Here is a 24,846-nt window from a genome sequence, read left to right on the forward strand (position 1 = left end):
GTCGGAGTTAGACACTACATACTGCTAGATAACACTACATTTTTCAAACAATAAACCAACCATTCCTTATCAGAAAACACTCACTTCTCACCACACTCTGAACATGAGCTGTACTAAATGCAAATCATGTTAACTATGTAATTACTAATAATGTAGGTATATCAACCCACTGATGGCTCTGTATGCCACATACACAAATGTTGAATTAATGACAACTTAACACAAAGTATAAGAAACGCTTCAAGCTTTATTGGTTGATTTTAAGAGGTTACAGAGTAGTAAACATACTGGTTACACACATGAAGTTTGTTGAAATCATCCACTCGAGCCACATGTGCGTTTCACATCTCACCTTCATCCTGTCAAACTTCCTTAGAAAAACTCACACCAAAGCGTCACACATTCTCATCCTCATCATCACCGACAACATCCCACATTTCGCAACAGCACAATCCATTATCTTCTTCATTTAGTCTGGAATACTTGAAATAGTCATAAGTCGGGGCTGAAGGAGCCCAGTGTCAGGCCAACCGGTGAGAGTTCACATCTAGCACCACAAAAACAGAGTCCATCAGTTGTTGCTCTCATGGTGCCTTATAATTCCCAACGTTGATGACTTTTTGGTGGGTCTTTTCCGGTTTTTCCTTATTTTAAGAACTTGGAAGTAACTGAAAGAGTACATTATTTCTTCCTCAATTAAAATAAGTAGACTTCAAGTAGAGTATGGAGTACGCATATCTTACATCCCAGCCAGCTCTTTTTGTCACGCCAAGCAGTCGGGGGGGAATACATCTGAATGCCCATGACAATATGAGATACAAAGAAGTCAATATGAGATGCTACAGAAACATAATCATTCAAACTAAATGTAGAAAACATTAGGACCAAAACAAATGTTAGTGAACAGCATTTTTAAATTAAATTAAATGCAGGAGAATGAAAATACATGTATTCCTCTCCAATAGAGTGGCGAAGTCCCTCCCCTTCTGGTGGACCTCCATGGGACCTTATTTCGTAAAAATTATATATTGAAGTCAATGGAGAGAGAAAGATTATCTTTCGATCCCGTTTGAATTGTGCCACGAATTACACATATGATGTTTGTCAATTTAAAAGATAATTTTGCAAGTCAAAAAATAAAAATGTGTCGTAAAACTGTGAAGTAACACATTTTTTTGTGTGGAACGCTCAATTAACTACATCTCTGGTCTCGCACAACAGCACACGTCACCAAGATGGCCGTCACTACTGTCTTGCCAAAACAAGGGATTGACTACCCTCACTATCACCACAATGAAACACGTCCAGAAGAATGTCATGCAAAGCTGCCTGCATGCCTTCCTTTGATTCTCTCTGATCTGCCTGATATTTTTAATGTTTAATGTCAACCATTTGTGCAGATAGCATGAAGTAGAAAAGATCGCCGATGCTAATGTAGCATTAGCATTTCTCCCCCGGGCTTAAATGGTGTATTATAGAATGAACATCATATGTGTAATTCATGGCACAATTCAAACGGGATAGAAAGATACGTTTTCTCTCTTCATTGTCTTCAATACATAATTTTAATGGACTGGAAGTAGATGGGCGTGACTTCGCCACTCTCTAGAAAATATAATTAGTGCATCATTATTACATTTCTATCAACTTCATAGATCATGTAGCAACATACCACTGCATGAAAAACATCACTTGTATTCTTTTAATTGTAGTATAACACTGTAACACTGTGAAGCACCGAAATGTATCACTTTATCAACGCTACATTTGTTGAGGCAAACAAGGTTAACTACTAGAGATTTGAGTGTGCGTACTAGTAGACGTGGTTATACCCTACTGTCCATGAGTCCAACTGTACTAGAGCAAAGCAACATATCTAAAACATTTCAGAAATATTGCTTTGGTTCAATAGAAGCAGGCAGAGTCAGTAAACACTGCACACTTCCTGTTCAGTTAATTTTTTGTTTTTAACCCTTTTTCCAACAACTTTTCAAAGACAAAGCCATATATCATAATATTAGATTAGATTTTGGGTTAATGGTAATCCAATATTGCAATATTTGCTTGTTTATTATGTTTAATCCAGTATTTTTTATATATGGCTTTGGTTTTGGAGCAGATCAGCCCTCTTATCTAACACTGCCCCCTGCTGGCTGGCGCAGTGCTTACACGCTATTATGCTAAAACCAAACAATGATCTGTTCCAGGTACAGGCAACTGGAGAGACTGGAAAAAAGAAAATAAGGGCTGAGAAAAGCTCAGGCACACAACTTACAGGTCAATTCATACCTGGCCAAAATATATATGAATGTGGTTTCAGAGAAACTCTAACAATAATACCAGTGTCATTTATAGTTATAGCTTATAGTTACTCTTGTTGTCAATCAGTAAGCAATAACCACCATGTTAAATTAACACTGACATCTTGTTAAAGGCAAAGGGAAAGCCTGGAAGATTGGTAGAACCTACGCAAAACTGCGGAATTACCCTTTAAAAGTGAAGGCGTTGGCTAGTTATGAAAAAAAGTGCTTTATATGTTTTTTCTTCAAACCAGCTTGGAGACTCTTTAGCCTCATTTCTAAGGTCACAACACTCAAAGGCCACCTTTAACAAGGCTAAACATACTTTAGAAAAATGAAAAAGTGCTCCCTAGTGTGACAGAAGAACATTGAGCATTGACCCTATATCATGGTAGACACACAAGACCACTGAAGCACATTGGAGGGTAAGAGCATTAAACTATCAGTGAAGTTTGGAAAGAGTCTTTTTAGGGAGTAGATTACAACTACGCCTAGCTCAAATCTCGTGACAATGTGACATAACACATCATACTCAGATGCTGCAATACAATACTGAGATCTTATATCATCCCATGCTTAATCAGAACAGTGCCAGATCTGAGTCATACTTCCCACTGAGCCAGCTTTTTTTCATTTCCATTCCAATTCTCTGTCAATCTGTGTCCCTTCCTCCTTTATAACAGGTCAGGGAGGTGGCTGTAGACCGAATCCAGAAGCGTCTGGCTGGCCTCTTGACTCTTGACCCCCGCAATCTCAAACAGCTGGTCCAGCTTGTCCTCGGCGGCTGGGATCTCCTCGATGATGTGCAGCTCTTCTGGGTTCAGGATGTGCAGCATGTCGTCGAAGATGGGCTGCAGGTCGCAGGGGTCGAGACGCACCTGCCGCAGAACTGTGTCTTTCTTCTCTGGAGGCGAAATGGAGAAGGGAAGCAATTAATATACAGCTTCTCCAATCAATATTTATATATTAACAACAGATATGTGAAAGGGGGTTGCTTGTGGCATGGAACCATAGACTGTATTAAGATGGACAACATGACAGCTCCTATAGTGAACCTGCAGCATCTAATACACTCCCTGGTGACTGGCGTCATTATATATATATATCAGGGCTTCTCAAACTCCGGACCAAGGTCCGGATCCGGACAGAACTGCAAATAAATCCGGACCGAACCCTGTGTTCCATTATAAAAAATTAAAATTATAAAAAATAAAAAAGTAAAAACGTTCTGATTCTGATTGTTGTGAGAATGAACGTGCATATATATTTACTTGTGTGCACGAGCGTGACGCGCATTGCAGACCGCAAGTTAACCGCAAGTTTACCTTGACTTTCTAATGCTTCTAATGCCTTTTTTGCCGAGGTTCAAGGCATTGGCAGTGCCATTTCTCCCATAGTTCAAGCCACCACACGTATGTATTGAATGTGTGTGTGTATACAGGGGCGCCGTTTGCCGACCGGCAAGGCAGGTAAGTGCTTGGACCAGAAGGGGGCCCCTAAAGAAGGTAGATTAAGAAGGTCCACAGCAACGACAACATGATACACCCTTTAATTTACTGCAACAACATGACGGGAAACCCCCTCAAGGGGGCCCCATGCATGGGCCATTAGGTGTGTAAACAAAGAGTCACACTCACCTGGGAGCTGCCGAGTTTCATTCAGACTATTTAAAAAAAAAACTGTCTGATTTAATCATTGCACAACAATTAACTCAATGTGTGATTGTTATAGGATTAATATTAAACACTAATAATACAGTAAACTATTAACACTGTAAATATTACTCTTTTCCCGTGGTGAGATGACGAGGCTCCATTAAAAATAAACCTATTTTTAGTGAATTACTAACTTTAGGCACGTTAATGAAGTTGACTACAGCAAATTCATATTTATTAGTGCTTTAATGTCAATTTGGCGAACATATGATACATTAAATGATCGTGAGGATGATTAAAAATCGTTTGTGCCGGGCTGCATTTCCTGCTGTGAAAACAAACTGATTGTTTTTGTAGTACGCCAACGCGGATTAAAAACATGGTGATGTTTTGAAAATGATTACATGTCTCTTATTTAGCACAGAATATAATCCTATCCGTGACATATGGATCTTAACAAAGATCCGCTATATCAGATATATCTACCAGCAGGGTTGGGTTGTAACAGAATACATGTAACGGCGTTACGTAATCAGAATACAAAAATCAAGTAACTGTATTCAGCTCGCGTTACATTTGAAAACGAGTAATCTGATTATAGTTACTTTCGTAAACCTGAAGTGAATACATTTTGGAATATTTATTGGAATTCTTGGTGGAAAAGTTTCCTCACAAAATGTAATAGATCTGTGTGCACAGAGAGAGAGAGATAGAGAGAGAGAGAGAGAGAGAGAGAGAGAGAGAGAGAGAGAGAGAGAATTTATTTAAAACAAGGGACAGTGTACATTAATCAACATATTAAAAACATGTAAAAGTACTCGAATTAGCCAAAAGGCTAGTTTAATCGATAGTCCCTTTGCCAGATGGTGATAGATATCCTAAAAGCAATAATGAAAATACCACAACATTGTTATACCATTGTACATATTTACAATAGATGACATCACTGAATAAAGATAAAACATTTACAATACACACACCTACACCCACACATCAGTGCTGACACTGTTGGTTTTCAATGAGCCACTTTTTAATACTGTGCTTGAATGTGTAGTAGGATGAGGATTCTATTATTGGTTGTGGTATTGAATTCCATTGATGGGATGCGTGGAATGAATAGACAGCCTGGCTGAATGAACTTTTCCTAAATGGGATGGTGCGGTCTCCCATAGCCGCACCTCTAGTAACCCTGGTTGAGGTGGACTTTAAGCTGATGAAGCCAGCCAGAGGAGGAGGAGCCAACCCACGAGTGATCTTATAAACTAAGCAGATGTTTTTGTAAACTATGACATTTTCCCAGCTGAACAGATTATACTTTTTAACAATGTGACAATGACGATACCGGAATGGAGAGAGAGAGAGATCTTTTAAAATATATTGAAAGTAAGAAACGGAGATGGTTCGATAAAATGGGCAAGATAACGTTTATGTAGCATTTCTTTATTGTCGAAATTATGACATTTCATAACGGGATAAAATCAAAGTGAATGGCCTGCTGCTGCTGAATGCATGGGGCAACTGACTGGAAAAAGTAAAAAAAGTTATTACATAGTTTCAGATAATAATAATAATATATAATAATGATAATTCATTCTATTTAGAGGCGCCTTTCAAAGCACCTTTACGATTCATAAAATATTCTAAGGAAATGTTCAAGACAGTACAAAGAATGCAGTCCGGGGGATGTTTTTTATGTGGGGTGCAAATGAGGGAGCTGTCCAGAATAACACCAAGATGTTGTGTTTGAGTTGTGCTTGATAAGCCATTAAAACAGTAAAGTACTTGTTATATAGACATATATATATATTAGGGCCGGGACTTTAACGCGTTAATTAAGATTAATTAATTACACAAAACGCATTAAAAAAAATTAACGCATTTTAATCGCACTTTAATCGCACTTATTTTTGCACAGTGGAACGTTTCTCACTGGATGAGTTTCAGGCGTACCGATTATACTGGAGCACCAACTAACGTTCATGATTTCAGCATGGGACTTCAAACAACAACAAACCACGGTGAACAATAGTCAAACATGAACGAACAAGCTGATGAGACCGCTTTGGTCGGCCCCGTGGATGGGACATTTTGTTTTAAAAAACGGACGGATGGAAGCGTCGATAAGAGCACGGTTATGTGCAAATTATGCAAAAAAGAATTTGCATATCACCGCAGCACATCAAGCCTAAAGTATCACCTAAATGCAAAGCATGTAGCAGCTAGCGTAGACGTTAGCCCGACTCCGAGTGCAAGGAACCACACCCTGACCCAACCCACACTCAACCAGATGACTGGTTTCAGGGCCAGGATAAGTAAGTCCACGTCTGAGAACATAACCAACTCCCTGGCTCACTGGATTAGGGCTCGACATTAAGGACTGCCCGATGGCCCGGGGCCATCTAGTATTTAGCTCGGGCAATGAAGCCTCACCTGCTGGTTGCCCGATCGGGCAATCTATTATGCCAGTATCATGCAGCTCGCAGATCCAGTAATGAGTGACCCGACAGTAAAACTAAACATATCTATAACTAGTTTAGGTAGTTTGAGAGGTAATTAAAATAGCTACGTGTGATATTCTAACCTGAAGTGTGTGTTTTGTTCCGCTCACCGCTGCATGTGATCATGCAGAGCTGCGTGTCGAGTCTCGACTCGTCAGCAGCAGCTGATCTCTCTCCCGTCAGATTAGACTTCACTCGCGTTTATGTCCATATCGATCAGATCCAGCTAGTTCTAGCTAATGATATGACTACCTGCTTATTAAAAGACAACTACACAATAAGTGTCGCTATGCAACTGGATGAGGCCACAAAGTATAGCGCAGCATTATGCATTTGTTTACATGCCCACTGGAACCCCGAGGCATTACCAACAGATCAACGCACAATCAACCCATACAGGACATCTCTTTCTCCACATTAAGTGTTAGACATTAGAGTTGACTATTCTTGTCTGTCACATACTCTTCTTGTCTGTCACATAAGTGGCGCAACTGAAGCGGTATTGCTCTAAAGGGAAATTATTTTGACCGAAGATATTTAGATTTGCCGGCTAACGGGAACTCTGACGTGTGCTTCGCGGATGCGCTCGGCTCCTCTCGACTGCTGCTCGGGTCTGCTCGGTCAGCTTCCGGATGAGGAGGCATTCGTTCGACCAACTTACAGTAGTTAACATTACAAACATTTTTAACAGGGGCCATAATAGTGTAAATAATGTTTGTTTTGGCAGTTATAACTGAATGTAATGTTTTCTACTTTTTTCCATCTGGGAAGGCATTTGCCTTCATCAGATGGAAAGTGTTTTGACCAACAACTTAAGTATTTATTATAGCTATGCAGGGCATGCAAGTGAGCAAACACAAACAAGAACAAACAAACAAGTGAAATGAAGAATACAATTGAAATTGTACAATATAATATTGTGGTGGTTAATCTTATAATTCAGTCTAGAGAATGCACCAGACAGCATCTAAGACCTGCAAAAATCAAAATGTTCTAGGGGGACGGAGGCCCCCCAAACCCTTCGTGCCATTTCGTCCGCGTGCATTTTTCAGGGCAATCTCTATTGGGCTCAGGGCCATCTGTAAATTAGCTTAGATGGCCCACAGGGCATGCCATGCACTTGGACTGTAGACCACTTGGAGTAAAATCCATGTGAAAATTGCTTCTCACTGTTCTCAGGTCAAATATGTATATTTGATTAAAAATGCGATTAATTTCGATTAATTAATTACAAAGCCTCTAATTAATTAGATTAATTTTTTTAATCGAGTCCCGGCTCTAATATATATACATACATATACATATATATTTATATATGCATACATACATACACACATACATATACATACATACATACATATATATATTATATTATATATATATATATATTAGTGTGTGTGTGGGCTGTCAAACGATTACAATTTTTAATCAGATTAATCACAGCTTAAAAATTAATTAATCATGATTAATCACCATTCGAACTATGTCCAAAATATGTCATTTATTTATGTATATTGTTGTGGGAATGGAAAGATAAATGAAAGAAGGCGGATAAACCCATTTAACATACAGTAGGCTATCTATGTTTATTATAAAAAATTTCTGCGTGTCAAAATGAAAGACAACCCACACACACACCTATCAATCATCAAACCGTGGGGTCTTAATTCATTACGTGTTGATTTCTATCAACGGGGGAGTCCGTGAAACAGACCGACGTTAACAGCAGCCCTGTCTGTGCACACGGAGACCGACTCTGTCGTCCGGTGATCGAACCGCCTTCTGGAAAAGCTTCACAAGTACGTCGGTACGCAAATGCGCTTTGTGACACAAGTGACGGTACGCATTTCAGATTAGGGACATACCCTGCGTACCAGTTATGTGCACCCCTGTACTACATAGTGATGGGTCGTTCGCGAACGATTCGTTCTTTTTGAATGAATCTTTGAAGTGAACGAGATGAACTGATTCCTCCCACAAAACGATTCGTTTGTTTGAGTCGCCGCTAAAGAGAAGCTGTTCGCGAAACGACGAACTTAAAGAACTGGCGGAAACAGTTCAATGTTCTATTGAGAAGACGATCACTACGTGACAAAAGTTTTCAAAACCGTGGCTACTGAAATCAATCTTTCCATTAAAATATAAATATTTTTAGTGAATTACTGAGTTTAGGCACGTTAATAACGTTTGAATACAGTATGTATATGTGTCAGTGATTTCATGTCAATTCGGCGAACATAAACATAAATGATCGTGGTGAAGATGATGATCAAATTTGGATTAAAAATCGAGAGCCGGGCTGCATTTCCTCCCGTTCGTTTTTCGACTAAGCAACATTATTTTAAATTGTTAAATTACAACATGGTGATGTTTTGTAAATGATTACATGTCTCTTATTTAGCACAGAGTATGATATCCGTGACATATGGATCTTAACAAAGTTCCGCTGTACATCCAGCGTACTGTATCTGACTTTATTTCACATGAGCTCCAGTGTGGAACCCCACTGCACCCCCTGGTGGATCAATAATCCATTGCAGCTGGCTTCATTATAATTACATTTATTTATCACGGGGGCGGTCTCAAGTCAAGCTGGAGGTTTTCCCTTGAGCGAGGGCAGATCACGTACCAATCACAGCCCTCACGTTTCAAACTGTCCGAAATTAGGTGGTACATCTGTACTACTTTTATTGATACCGCCAGAGTTGGGTGTAACGCGTTACAAAGTAACAAAGTAACGCGTTACTGTAATAATATTACTTTTGTCGGTGACGGAGTAGTGTAACGCGTTTAATTTAACTTTTATAATTCAGTAATCACACTACAGTTACTAACATTGCCCCGACACGCGTTACTTCATTACTTTTATAAAATAATCACACTCACTGACAGACAAGAGGGGTTTCCGCCGCAGGTTTATATACATGAAGGCCTATGTAATCTGCGTGACTTGCGAGACCACATCTCCACCTGCAGTGCTGCATAAACATGGCTGAGTCTTTTCATCTGTAAACTCCCTCAACGGGGCCGCTCACTCTCTTTTGTTGATCGCCCTCTCACGGGTGAACAGTTCAATGTCCCGCTTCATTGTAGGAATTCTGCCATGTCTCTACCACTTTAGTTTGACCATCTCTGTTATGGAATACTAAATAAATAAGTAATTAGATACCTTACCGTTACTGCGCTCATAAAGAATGATAAGAATAATGCGTCTTGAACTGGTTTAATTAATTAGTGTCTTGACGTTTCACAGACTGTTAGCTTGTTGTGGTAGGCTGGTAGCCTATTTTAGAGCATATAAAAAGAAAGACTTCCTTAATGCAATAGTAATTGGGGGTGCAAGTGGAGTCTCGCAGAGGCAAAACTGTGGCGCGCTTACACTGTAGGTGCGCCGCAGTCTGCGTGATCTGCCTGTAGGGAGGGGTGGGCCGGCCCTGCGAGTAAAGTAACAAGTAAAGTAACGAGTTACTTTATGTAGACAGTAACGAAGTAGCGTAATATATTACTTTTTTTTTTAAAGTAATATGTAATATGTAATATATTACTTTTTTTTAGTAACGACCCCATCTCTGGATACCGCTTATCGATCCGGTCCTTTTGGAGAGAAAAACAAGGTAAACTAACAAAACAAATTGTGAAAAAAACTAACATTGCTTTTTATTTAAATTGAATACAGAATATTTCACATCAAAAGAAACAACAATGTTTTAACAAATCGTATTAAATAATGTGGTGACAGAACTGTAAATAGAATAGCTGAAACTTTAACAAAATAAATAACTCAGTTACCAATAATCATTAACCCATGTTTGAATAATGAGTTAACTCTGTGTATTGCTACTAGCATACATAACATACGCGACGCTACAAGAAAGACAGTCGAAAACAGTGCAGTTCTCTGTCTGAATGTGGTGCACTTTTGCTAAATGTTTCGAAAAATCTCATGTCTTCCATCCATCCATCCATCTTCTCCCGCTTATCCGTGGTCGGGTCGCGGGGGTAGCAGTTCCAGCAGAGAGCCCCAAACTTTCTTTTCCCTGGCGACATCAACCAGCTCTGACTGGGGGATCCCAAGGCGCTCCCAGGCCAGCGAAGAGATATAATCCCTCCACCTGGTCCTAGGTCTACCCCTTGGTCTCTTCCCAGCTGGACGTGCCTGGAACACCTCCCTAGGGAGGCGCCCAGGTGGCATCCTAACTAGGTGCCCGAACCACCTCAACTGGCTTCTTTCGACGCGAAGGAGGAGCGGCTCAACTCCGAGTCCCTCCCTGATGACCGAACTTCTCACCTTATCTCTAAGGGAGACACCAGCCACCCGGCGGAGGAAACCCATCTCGGCCGCTTGTATCCGCGATCTCGTTCTTTCGGTCATGACCCATCCTTCATGACCATAGGTGAGGGTAGGAACGAAAATGGCCCGGTAGACAGAGAGCTTTGCCTTCCGGCTCAGCTCCCTTTTCGTCACAACGGTGCGGTAAAGCGACTGCAATACCGCTCCCGCTGCTCCGATTCTCCGGCCCATCTCACGCTCCATTGATCCCTCACTCGAGAACAAGACCCCGAGATACTTGAACTCCTTCACTTGGGGTAAGGACTCATTCCCTACTTGGAGTGGACAGTCCATCGGTTTCCTGCTGAGAACCATGGCCTCAGATTTGGAGGTGCTGATCCTCATCCCAGCCGCTTCACACTCGGTTGCGAACCGATCCAGTGAGTGCTGAAGGTCGCAGACCGATGAAGCCATCAGAACCACATCATCTGCAAAAAGCAGTGGTGCAATCCTTAGTCCACCGAACTGCAGACCCCCCCCCCCACGACTACGCCTCGAAATCCGATCCATGTATATTACAAACAGGATTGGTGACAAAGCGCAGCCCTGGCGGAGGCCAACCCTCACCGGAAATGGGTCCGACTTACTGCCGAGGACCCGGACACAGCTCTCGCTTTGGGAGTACAGAGATTGGATGGCCCTGAGTAGAGACCCCCTCACCCCATACTCCCGCAGCACCTCCCACAGTAACTCCCTGGGAACCCGGTCATACGCCTTCTCCAAGTCTACAAAACACATGTAGACCGGATAAGCGTACTCCCAGGCCCCCTCCAGGATCCTTGCGAGAGTAAAAAGCTGATCCGTCGTTCCACGACCAGGACGGAATCCGCATTGTTCCTCCTCAATCTGAGGTTCGACAATCGGCCTGACCCTCCTTTCGAGTACCTTGGAGTAAACTTTCCCGGGGAGGCTGAGTAGTGTGATGCCTCTGTAATTGGCACACACCCTCTGATCCCCCTTTTTGAAAAGGGGGACCACCACCCCGGTCTGCCACTCCTTCGGTACCGTTTCCGACTTCCACGCAACGTTGATGAGACGTGTCAACCATGACAGTCCCTCAACACCCAGAGCCTTCAGCATTTCCGGGCGGATCTCATCCACCCCCGGGGCTTTGCCACTGTGGAGTTGTTTGACGACCTCAGTGACCTCCCCCCGGGAGATTGGCGTTGATCCCCCGTCATACTCCAGCTCTGCCTCTAACATAGAGGGCGGAGTTGTCGGGTTCAGGAGTTCCTCAAAGTGTTCCTTCCAACGTCCCAACACTCCATCAGTTGAGGTCAACAACGTCCCATCCTTACTGTACACAGCTTGGATGGTTCCCTGCTTCCCCCTCCTGAGGTGTCGGACAGTTTTCCAGAACAACTTTGGTGCCGCCCGAAAGTCCTTCTCCATGTCTTCTCCGAACTTCTCCCACACCCGCTGCTTTGCCTCGGCCACGGATGAGGCTGCTGCCCTTCGGGCCTGTCGGTACCTTGCAACTGCTTCGGGAGTCCCCCGGGATAACAAATCCCTGAAGGCCTCCTTCTTCAGTCGGACGGCTTCCCTGACCACCGGTGTCCACCAGGAGGTTCGAGGGTTACCGCCCCTTGAGGCATCTAAGACCTTGAGACCACAGCTCCCCACCGCGGCTTCGGCAATAGAGGCTTTGAACACCGACCACTCTGGTTCAATGTCCCCAACCTCCACAGGAATGCCCGAAAAGCTCCGCCGGAGGTGTGAGTTGAAGGCCTCCTGAACTTGGGCCTCCTCCAGACGTTCCCAGTTCACCCGAACTACACGTTTGGGCTTACCAGGTCTATCCAGAGGCTTCCCCGCCACTCGACCCAACTCACCACCAGATGGTGATCAGTTGACAACTCCGCCCCTCTCTTTACCCGAGTGTCCAAAACATACGGCCTCAGGTCCGATGATACGATAACGAAATCGATCATGGACCTTCTGCCTAGGGTGCTCTGGTACCACGTACACTTATGAGCATCCTTATGTTCGAACATGGTGTTTGTTATGGCCAATCCATGACTAGCACAGAAGTCCAGTAACAAACCACCACTCCGGTTCAGATCAGGGGGGCCGTTCCTCCCAATCACGCCCCTCCAAGTGTCTCCATCATTGCCCACATGTGCGTTGAAGTCTCCCAGCAAGACTAAGGAGTCCCCTTCAGGAGCCCCATACAGGACTCTTTCCAGGGTCTCCAAGAAGGCCGAATACTCTGAACTGCTGTTGGGTGCATAAGCACACACAACAGTCAGAGTTTTCCCCCCCATAACCCGCAGGCGTAGGGAGGCGACCCTCTCGTCCACTGGGGTAAACTCCAACAACGAAGCACCTAACCGGGGACTTGTGAGTATCCCCACACCCGCCCGGCGCCTCACACCTTGAGCAACTCCGGAGAAGAATAGAGTCCAACCCCTATCCAGAAGTAAGGTAAATCTCATGTCTTATAAAAGCTTATTCATGATTTATAAAGTGTTCACAATCTAATTAATAAATTAATTACAAACTATTCGTAAACCCTTTATAAGGGTAGTCCTAAGGCCCTAGCCACACGGAGACGGTAACGAAAACTAACCAATATTCGATATCAAAAAAGTCTTCCGTCCACACGCAATCGGCACCAGATACGTGTCCGTCCACACGAGACCGCTCGACCCGCTGTAATACATATGCCGGGCCTGTAAGTGGCGCTGCCAGAAAATACACCAAAAGCATATTGCGTTAAACGGAGGATTTCAACATTTGACATTCATTTCTTACTTCCACATGCCCTTTCTCCTCCTTATCTCTTTCATAACTTTATATGCAATACATGTTAACTGCGTCAATAGCCACTTTAATGATACTAATGGACGGTAGTCCCGGATGTCGTCATGAAGGATTTTCAGAATAAAAGCTTGGTATTGAGAACTTCCGTTTTTTTCCAGAATAAAATAGCATTTAAACTGACGGTATGTTTAAGCTGCATTATGCCATCAAAACATTGATTTTAATCTCTAACAGGCTCCAGGATGAAATGACTGAGGGGGCTGTTAAAAAATCCGAGGGGGCGATTATATTTTTTCTCACAACAACGAAAAATACTGGCAATGTAATGAATTGACACACCAAGCTTTTTTCTTTCTCACTGCTCTACAATCTCTTTGCTTCTTTATTTATATTCCGGATTTACCCCTCTCATTCTGTTCTTTTCCTCTGATCTTTAATAACAGATAGTACATTATTAGATGGCTGCACTTTGGTTAACTAACTAACATTGATTTCCTCTATTTATAAATTGGCTCTGGCAGTTAAATTGGCGTTAACGCGTTAATAACGCGCTAAAGCAAAAAAAAAGGAACGCCACAAATTATTTTAACGCGATTAACACGTGCATTTTTTGTCCTCGGCCTCCCCGTAGTTTCAGAGCGCATCGAGTTTAAAATACCATCTATAAAATCCAAGCACACTGCTGATGCCGACAGCCCCACTCCTGCCGCCTGCTTGCGGCAGACCATCAATCAATCAATCAATCAATCAATCAATCAATGTTTATTTATATAGCCCAATATCACAAATGTTACATTTGTCTCAGTGGTCTTCACAGTGTGTACAGAATATCAGTATGACAATACGACACCCTCTGTCCTTAGACCCTCACATCGTACAAGGAAAAACTTCCAAAGAAAACCCAGTTTAAAGGGTTTTAAGTTTTACTGCGCCGACACACACACACACACACACTTTGTATTGTATTATTGTATTGTATGAGAGAGGTTAATTGAGGTGAATATTTGTAATGTTCAGAGGTTGTTGTGTTTAATATTCATGAGAATATTTGTCATTGTTGAAATGATAATAAACAAACATTTGCATAAAGCATATTTGTCCACTCATATGTTGATAAGAGTATTCAAAACTTGAAAAATATCCCTCTAAGGAACATTTAGAACAGATACAAAATGTGCAATTAATCAGGATTAATTATGGACAATCATGCGATTAATCGCGATTAAATATTTTAATCGACTGACAGTCCTAATAAAAACACATGTACGTGTTGACTAGGTCAGATAGTGTTCACTTTAAACTCCTTCCAGCATGCTAATGGTGCAGCTAACTCCCGTACCTTTGGTAATGAAGGAGCCGTTCCTGCTGAGGGCTGAGTCTTTGCTGGAGGTGGAGTCACAGCGAAGCAGGGGCTCAGACTCGTCAGGAAAAAAGCACTTGGCGCGGTCCATCGGCGACTGCTCCATGCCCACGCCGCTGGCCCCGCCCGTACTGGCCCCGCCCACACTGGCTCCGCCCACGCTAGCACCGCCGTTGCTGTTGCGATCGCTGGCATTGCTGCTGGGAGAGTCGAGCGGCTTGTGGATGGGACTGAGGTTTTGGCTTACATTCACTGAGGTCAGCAGCTGGTTGATGTCAAACTGTAGAGTGGAGAGTGAGGAAAGGGGAGGAGGAGGGTAACAAGATGAGTGACGAAAACCAATGCTCAAAAGCAGAAATCATACAGTGGTCTATCAGCAAGGACGCATCGTTGCATTTGTTAAATGTCTCGTTGATTGCCTTATTTTTCGTAATAATGAACGGACGTCGCTTTAATATGACCGCTCAGAGGAGAGGAGTTCTCATTTCTTTAAACGTCTGCTGCTTCCCCTCCTCTCTCCTCGGTTCCCCTCCTCGGTCTCCTGTGGGCGGGACTAAGTCTCGAGGAGGGGAGTCGAGGAGGGGAGTCGAGGAGGGGAAATTTAAGAATTGAGAAGCCTCTAGTCAAACTGAATGAATGGGCGTTTCTTTGACTATTTACAGGCAAATATGGGTGTTACGTGAAGCCCGCAAAAGCTGCACCGCATTTCGAGTCGATTGTGAAGGATTGTGTAACATTTGAAAAGTGGCTTCTGCTCTTCACTTAACCAGTTCAAATATTGTATGGAACCTGCTAAAAAGATGAGAAGGTACTTGGGGTGTAATGGTATCCGTATTCGTACCGTCACGGTTCGGCACATGCAGTCACACGGCGAATACGCCTTTTTTTATGAGTGGGAAAAAAGTCTGTCACTCAGGGCAGTATTACACTATATATAATCCAGGGGGCGGTATTGCGCCTAAAAGCCAGCCGCCCGTAAATAACAAATGAAGAACAAGAACAAAACACAACAAAACGAACACAATACATGAAGAAGAAAAGTTAGTAGCTATGGCAAGTTCACACAACACACAGGAGGTAGAAGACCCACCTGCTTCTTTTAAATCAGGTGTGTGGGAACATTTCGGGTTCCCTGTGGACTACAACAATGATGGGGTTCGAGTTGTGGATCGGACAAGGACGGTGTGTCGGCGTTGTTCAACACATCAAACATGCTCAATCATGTCTCAGTCCCCAGCGAGAGGGTTTTCTCGGCGGCAGGTGACATAGTTACCGCCAACAGATCTGCCCTCACTGCTGACAACGTAGACTAACTCATCTTTTTGAAGAAAAACTTGAAAATAGAGTAAAGCTTGAGTACCTTTATTTAGGCATAATGGCCTCACACACTCACAAGTTAATTACACATGTTAGACATTGCTCCTAAAGGTACAGATTTTATTTGTTTTATATTTATCATTGTATTTATTTTATATTTTGACATCAGGAGATGTTATACAGTTCTGTATTGCCTTTTATTGATTGTGATTGAAACACTTTCTTATTATTTATTTTAATATTTTCAAGACATTCTTTTTAGTTGTACAGCTTATTTAACCTTTTTGTTTGACATCAGCCATTATAAATAATATGGCCATCTGAGTGTGTGTGTCAGTGGCGTAGCCACCATTGGGCCAAAAAATATATAATTGTTAAAAAAAAGAAATTTGGAAATGATTTTATTATTATTATAAAAAATTGTATTCACCCATTGAGAATATCCAATAATTCAAAGTGAAATTCAAGTGAACAAATATCGAGTTTAATTAATGTTGTTTGTGCTTTATCCACTGAACCAAACTCATTTACGGTAAAAACTGATTGTTGGTTACGGCACGCGCCATAATAACGTGAGAGAGGCAGAGAGCTGCCTGCAAAATAAATGATGGCTCAAAGTTCACTAATGAACTTTTTTTAAAAGCACGACTCCAAGAAGAGCCCCCACTGCCCTCATCTAGCAGCGATCTATACGATCATTTTCTGATAACGATGAAATTGCCCCGCCTCCCTCGCCCCACCTCTCCTGCTGCTGGGCTGTCAGAAGAAAATAAATGTTAATGGAAACTCTGCCGCACGGTTCCCTCGTCCCTTGGAAGAGGCGGAGAGGTGGGTGTTTTTCATCTGCTGGTGGACAGTCCGGAGAGATATAGCCTACACAGGGTTGGGTTGCAACGGAATACATGTAAAGGCGTTACGTAATCAGAATACAAAAATCAAGTGTATTCAGCTCGCGTTACATTTGAAAAACGAGTAATCTGATTACAGTTAATAATAATAATAATAATTTCAATTTATATAGCGCCTTTCACGAAACCCAAGGACGCTTTACAATGGGAAGTAACAAAACAAAAGGTAATAATAATCATACAGAGCAATAGCAGGAAATAAGTGACTGTATATTAGTTGAGGCCAAAGGCCTGAGTTACTTTCGTAAACCTGAAGTGAATACATTTTGGAATACTTATTGGAATTATTGGTGCAAAAGTTCCCTCACAAAATGTAATATTCATTAACGGCAGAACTGCACAGCGCTGCAGCGTGTCTGTGAGGCCCTGCACCCCGCACGCAGATGAGAGAGAGAGATCTCTTTCAAAATATATTGAAAGTTAGAAACGGAGATGGTTGGATAAAATGTGCAAGATAACGTTTATGTAGCATTTCTTTATTGTCAAAATTATGACATTTATAACGGGATCAAATCAAACTGAACGGACTGCTGCTGCTGAATGCATGGGGCAAGTGACTGGAACAAGTTTTAAAAGTTATTACATCGTTTCAGATAATAAATAATAATAATGATTCATTCTATTTAGGGGCGCCTTTCAAAGCACCCAAGGACACCTTACAATTCATAACATATTCTAAGGAAAGGTTTTAAGACAGTACAAAGAATGCAGTCCGGGTGATGTTTTTTATGTGGGGTGCAGATGAGAGAGCTGTCCAGAATGACACCAAGATGTTGTGTTTGTGCTCTTGATAAGCCATTAGAACAGTAAAATACGTGTCTCCTGTGCACCAAAACATACCCATCTGTTATGGAAAAAGAAAGTACTCCAAAAGTATTCTAAAAGTAATCTGCCACCGGTACCGGCGGGGATTGTTGTTAGCTTCTGATGCGCAGCAGAAAAATCTGGCCCACCCTATTTTTTACAGGCCCACCCTAAAATACATTTCTGCCTACGCTACTGGTGTGTGTTACCGTTTGTGGTTTGTTTTTAACTGTGTAATACAGTTAATGATTCCAAATGTTAGAGTTCCTTATTTTCATACCAAAACTTGCACTAATGTTAAAAATAAATAACAGCAAAAAAAAAATTATGCATTTGGGACTTTTTTTTTGCTTTTCCTTGTTGTACCGAACCCGTACCGAACCGTGACCCCCAAACCGAGGTATGAACCGAACCGTGACTTCTGTGAACCGTTACACCCCTAGAAGGTACACTAAAACTTGCACGGTTGTGATTGACAAAATCTGTCCACATGCATTTCAACACTAGGCAAAGTACTCAAAAGCACCTCTGTGTCTTCAGGACCACATTGCCATGACGACACACACATGCAGACTCAATAGGTGAAAACAATACCAGCGTTGCTTTAGCAGCTGGTAATAATGGCTCTGAATTCTCTAAGAGTGACAGTTTGAAAAGTATGCACCTAATTCATTATCTCTGATGCGCTAACCTATTATTTAATGTGCTTCAAAAGGACATGAATATCGCCTTCATCAGTGACCGGTCCACCCAGGATCTGACCATACGATGGCAGCCATCGTGGTCGAGGGAAACAAATGAATGAGCATTCTGCGTTAAATGTGTTCGTAGTGTTTGAAATAATGACTGTCGGCAGTGTAAACATCTTTGTTACATCTTTTGTGAAATGGATGTGTGAGATCTGCAGACTGGCGGCCATTGAGAGTTTGTTTCTGTACTTTTACAACAACTTTACAGATGTTACATATTTGGCACTGGTTTTAAATCTGCAAAGGCCTCTAACTTCGATGTGATGGCAGCATTTATTTGCTGTGTCCCCATGTCCCATGGTAATATGGCTAATGTGTTTATTTATTATTTGTGGGGCAATTTCAATTTGTGTTATTTATCTTTTTTTTAAAGATTTAAATGAAGCTCAGCGCAAGTTCTTTCAGGAAGACTGGGTGTGTATACATTCACTCCGCAGCTGCTTATAATCAGCTCATCACAGGCGTTCTCTTTAACCTATTACATTTCACCTCATTCTCCAGCAGCCAATCACGGAGCTGCAGCCAAACTATAAAATCGTTCTCCTCTCTCCTGCAGTCAGCTGTGATTTCAGGTGTTCATGCACCTTATCATAGGCATGTGTCAATACATGTTCAAACAAAATGAATTCTCTCCTGATTGAAAAATCATGTGTTGAAATAAACAACTGCAGTTGAAAATAAAAAGTTTTTGTTGTGGAATCGAATTTCTTTCTTTAAAGGCAAACACATGAAAAGGCTAAAAAAAACAACAACTATTGAATACAATATATTTGAAGCAACTTAATTTATAAATGGTTGTTAACTTAAAAACGTGTGTTCACAATGATGGTAATTAAGTACATACAACTTAAAATTCCTTTTAAATCATGCGGTAAAACAAGTTTGAACAACTTAATTTTGTGAGTAATCAACTTGAAAACGTGTGTTTATGCAACAAATTATTAAGTAAGTGGTAAATAAAAAACACCTGATTGTAGAGGAAAAGCCTTCTCCCCTAACTCAAATAACTTTGTTGCTTTAAGACAATTTCATTAGAAGTTGTCATAACTCAATAAACATTGATGCAAACTGTTGCATTGATTTTCTTTGTTGAGCCGAAGCATTTGTTTTTAGAGTGTAGAGACGTCCCATAGACCATTTTGCGAAACACAATAGCCAGCATGTGTAGTTCTGGGGGAGCGTTCAATTCCAGTTTTGGATAGTCTGGTGTGGTGTTGTTCCATTTCAAACAGCTGTTTGACGCTCGGCGTAACCTTGGCGCACTGCCACTCCAAGGTTGCGGTCGGATAGTTTAAAAATCAGCTCCTAAGTTCTAACCCTATCGTCTATTCCTTGACCTCTGAGTGAAACGTCACGGGGTTAAGGGATAGTGGACAGGAGAATTCAAAAGGACTTAGGAGAAGAGACTGCAGTACTTTAGAGAATCCGAATGCACTTTCACTATCCGACGTGTTTATGATGCGCCAGCGGACGCCATTGTGTGCGTCTGCTGCTGTGGGGAAACTATGGAAACCACAGTTTTCTATACAGCGGACTACAACATGGATGTTTAATAAGAACGAGGGACTACTGTGAACTCATCTAGAGACTCTGCACCGTGCTCTGATGCTGCTGCTTTGCTTTATGAACGTGGACAACAGAGAAACATATTCTTCAGGACCAAAGTTGGAATTTAAATAAAAAAGGAAAGTGAAACTTCTGCTCGTCACCCTCTCCCTCCGGTCCACATTAATACAAATGATCCCAATACGTATGATTGTATGAACTATGAAAAGATCTTAAAATCAATACAAATGTATTTATTATAAACGTTAGTCCTTAACACCTTCGTGTGGAACCTATACTGTATGCTGCAGGTCTCCCTTGAAAAAGAGATCTATGATCTCAATGGGACCAATCTCGTTAATTAAAGGTTTGAAATGAAATGAAAATCACCATTCAAACATCTTTTAGAAGTTGAACAAACCCCACACAGCTCAGTGAAATGTTGACTTTATTAGAACATTTCAGTAAAAACTAACGTTCATATTTCTCTTTGATTATAATACTGATGCACGTTCAAAACAAAGCACTGGCAAGCTACCACATACGTTTTAAAATGCTTAATAAGCACCGTAACTTTCATGATATCATTTCTCCGTCATAATCGGTTGTTTCCGTGAACGGCCGACTGTTGAGTGACGGCAAATGCTGCGGCTGCAAGGCATTGTGGGGCAGCATTTTCTCCTCTCCTTTCGGTAAGGGAGGTCCAGTGGTTCCTAAGCTAAAGGAGGTTATAAAGGAAGTTTGAAACCTCCTTTCCTATCATTCTAGAGAATTCGAACGGCACTTATCATGGCTGCCACTGAGGGACTTCCGGGTCATTTCACTCTGCTAAATGGACTATTCAACTTCAGCCCAACATCCAATTCCAGAGCTTGAAGATTAATCAAAATAAAAGCAATAACTGTGGCTTGATATTGAGTAAGAACATGTTTTTATGAACCACACAGCTTCCGGTCTTCCACGACCCGAACGGACAAAAAGACGTGCTGCAGGCACGAAACACATTACCAGTAGAAATACATTGCTTTTAAAATCGTGCTGTGCAACACGAAAAAAAGGGGAAAATCGTGTTGGTGAACACGAAATGCCGTGAGACTGGGTTGCTGAACTGCATTATGCTGCGTTCACACATTCACACCGGACGCTCTAGTCTCACCGTGGCTGTCAGCTGTGTTTACTCCTGTCATTCAAACAGGACACGCTGGAGAGGGGGCGGGGCTTATCTCCATGTAAATGCTGTGGTAAAAACCAACAAAATGAACATATTTTACGTGATTTAATTGTAATACACGTTTCAAAATAATGCTGAAGATGCTAAAAACGATGAATTTGACAAGTCTGCAGAAAAGACGGCAGGCGAAAAACCTTTTAAAATGCGTGTTTTTTGAATGGAGATCGATCAGGATAAACTAACGTTGTAGCTGCTCCGTCCAAACTCACAACAACATGATACAGATACAGCGACTGTATTTGCCATGACACATGAGCTGTGAGCTCTGTGTGCTGACAGCTAACGGCTGATATTTTCTGATTCAACGTCAGTGACAGCAGGCTGAGATCCTCACAGCTGACTGGCTACCACTAGGGCTGCAACAAACGACTAATTTGATAATCGATTAATCTATCGATTAATGAAACGATTAATCGACTATTCGGACTATTACTGTATGCCTTGCACAATTTCTCAAACGCTCTTATTTAGCCACAACTTTTAGATTTAGCTTGAGGTTGTTTTAGGCATGTGGAAACTAACAATGAAGACAATAAAGATTAATACTTGATTCCAAAATACATATATTATTGAAATAACTTAAATTGTGAACAAAACTAACATTGCTTTTTATTCAAATTTAAATAAATAATATTTCACATCAAAAGAAACAACAGTGTTTTAACAAAACGTATTAAATAATCTGATGACAGAACTGTAAACAGAATAGCTGAAACTTTAACAAACTAAATAATAATAATAATAATAATAGTAATAATATATAATATTTTTATAGCGCCTTTCAGGAAACCCAAGGTCGCTTTACAAGTCGGGTAGGGGGGGGGGAGTAGGGGAAAAAAGGCAGACAGGTTAAGGGGGTGGGGGGGGGAAGTAGCGGACAAATAAACCTATTAAACTAACTATACAGTGGGGAAAGCCTTGGTAAAAAGGTGCGTTTTGAGGGCTTTTTTGAAAATGTCCAGGGTTGGGGCGCTGCGGATTTCGGGGGGGAGAGAGTTCCAGAGGGTGGGAGATGCCACACTGAAGGCTCTGTCACCAAAAGTCCGCAAATAACTCTGTTACCTCTAATCATTATGTTTGTATAATGTAGTTAGCTCCGTGTGGTGCTGCTAGCATACAGAACACCTGACGTGGACACGTTACTGTGGATGGGGCTACAGAGCTACTAGAAAGACAGTGGAACCCGGTGCATTCCTCCGTCTGGATGTGGAGCACTTTTGCTAAATGTTTAGACAAATAGCTCGTGTTACCGCCCTTACATGCTAAACTCTTATTCCACTTTTGGTAACGAGCATTCTCCACATCGAGGTCGGGTAAAGTTTAACCACCTCGGAGCGCGTTCTCTCCGCCATCTCCCACGTGTGTGTGTGTTGCTGCATGTTGCAGCTGCCCGTGTGTAAACTGCCCCGCCCCCTCGCAAGCAGGCGGCGGAGAGAAAGATCGAAAATACATCATAGACGCATTTCTTTGTCTTTTTGCATATTAGAAACGAGTTGGCGACACTAAGACTGCGATATAATGTCTTTGTAGCAATAATACATGACATATATTTTTTAAATGTCTCCAGTACCGATACAAAGACCAATAAAGTTAGAGCTTAACGGGGCGTAAAACACACGTGATGACGTCACCAACGAATCGACGACTGAATTAGTTGGCAACTAATTTGGTAAATCGATTAGTTGTTGCACCCCTAGCTACCACGAGAACGCGTCACGCGAATTTGACCCTCGAGTTGAAAACATGTATTAAAGAGACTCTCGTACACACACGCACGCACACGCACGCACACACGCACACACGCACGCACACACACACACACACACTTTGCATTTCAAAGTATTGCTTATTCGTACAGTTGAATGTTTGAGCTTCACTGTGCACTTCTGAATGATGTATGTGCAGAGTTTGATCCTTAAAGACTGTTACTTCTGTTCTGAAATTGAATATATTTGTTACGTATTAATATATTTTGAGATTTTTTATGATTTGATTTCGGATTTTACCAAACATACCAAACTAATTATTAAACGTCGAGTATTTCATTGTATATACTGTAATACTAAGGAGGCATAGGCCTATTTGATGATATAAAAAAAGTGTCATGTCATTTGTGTGTTTTTCTTATCATAAAGGGAAGTTATTTATTTGTAAGCTCCAAACAGTGGCGGCTCCACAGTATTTTTGTTAAGTAATCTATGGTAGGCTACCCATACAGTGGTGGGGCTCAAGTCAGTATTTGCAATGTAATTACATACACGACCCCCTTGACAGTGAAACGCCACGCGTGAGGTTTAGATTATTTCCCTGTCTCAATCCAAGTTGAACTGTATGAAATAAAAAGGCACATTTGTCTTGTAGTAAATAAACCGACCTGGAGCCAATCCTGCAATTTCCCCACAAGTGAAAGAGTTGACATGCTGAAAACCCAACCCCCTGTGCAGGGGGGTCTGGGGGATTCTCCACCAGGAGATTTTTTGAAATACTAACATAAAATACACATTCTGGTACTCTCTTTAGAAGAAAAAATAAATAAATCTATTACTCCACGACATATTTAAAAAAATGAATGCCATTTTAGTTTTTTGTTACTTTGTTCTGAAAGCTGAACCTGCTGCTCCTCACTGAGAGAAGAGGAGAGGCTGTGAATTACTTTACATTGTGGATAAGGGAGGATAGCCCCCATTGTTCTGTGTGTCAAAATGAAAGACAGCCCACACACCTATCAATCATTTCATTATGTGTTGATTTCTATCAACACGTAATGTTGTATCGATGTATATAGAGTGGCGAAGTCCCTCCCCTTCCGGGGGAGCTCCATGGGACCTTATTTCGGAAAAAATATGTATTGACGTCAATGGAGAGAGAAAGATTACCTTTCGATCCCGTTTCAATTGTGCCACGAATTACACATATGATGTTTGTCAATTTAAAAGATAATTTTGCAAGATAAAAATGTGTCGTAAAACTGTGAAGTAACACATTTCTTTGTGTGAAACACTCAATGAACTACATCTCTGGTCTCGCAGACTCGCACAACAACACACGTCACCAAGATGGCCGTCACTACTGTCGTAAAGGGATTGACGATCACTATCAACACGTCCAGAATAATGTCATGCAAAGCTGCCTGCCTTCCTTTGATTCTCTCTGAACTGCCTGATCTTTTTAATGTTTAATGTCAACCATTTGTGCAGATAGCAAGAAGTAGAAAAGATTGCTGATGCTAATGTAGCGTTAGCATTTCTCCCCCGGGCTTAAATGGTGTATTATAGAATGATCACACCGGTGTGACAGTACTCTTCAAAGGGTTCACGAAATATGACTACTACTCTTACTGTTTAACATTTTGGGTTACTTAATGTTACTTAATGTTAAGGCTAATA

The 24,846-nt window shown here is 41.6% G+C and overlaps 1 protein-coding gene across 1 annotated transcript in view; it reads right to left on the reverse strand.

Annotated features, from left to right (window-relative positions):
* Nucleotides 1-227: 227 nt before the first annotated feature.
* tnfrsf21 (tumor necrosis factor receptor superfamily, member 21) overlaps nt 228-24,846 on the reverse strand; it is an 82,990-nt gene continuing 58,371 nt past the window's right edge. Inside the window, exons 5-6 of the mRNA XM_034076585.2 lie at nt 14,886-15,186; nt 228-3,204 (exon numbers count right to left, since the gene is read on the reverse strand). Of these exons, the coding sequence (XP_033932476.1) occupies nt 2,975-3,204; nt 14,886-15,186 (531 nt within the window). The 3' untranslated portion in view covers nt 228-2,974. The remainder of the gene's footprint in view (nt 3,205-14,885; nt 15,187-24,846) is intronic.

Source organism: Pseudochaenichthys georgianus, chromosome 24, assembly GCF_902827115.2.
Source record: "Pseudochaenichthys georgianus chromosome 24, fPseGeo1.2, whole genome shotgun sequence".
NCBI lineage: Eukaryota > Metazoa > Chordata > Actinopteri > Perciformes > Channichthyidae > Pseudochaenichthys > Pseudochaenichthys georgianus.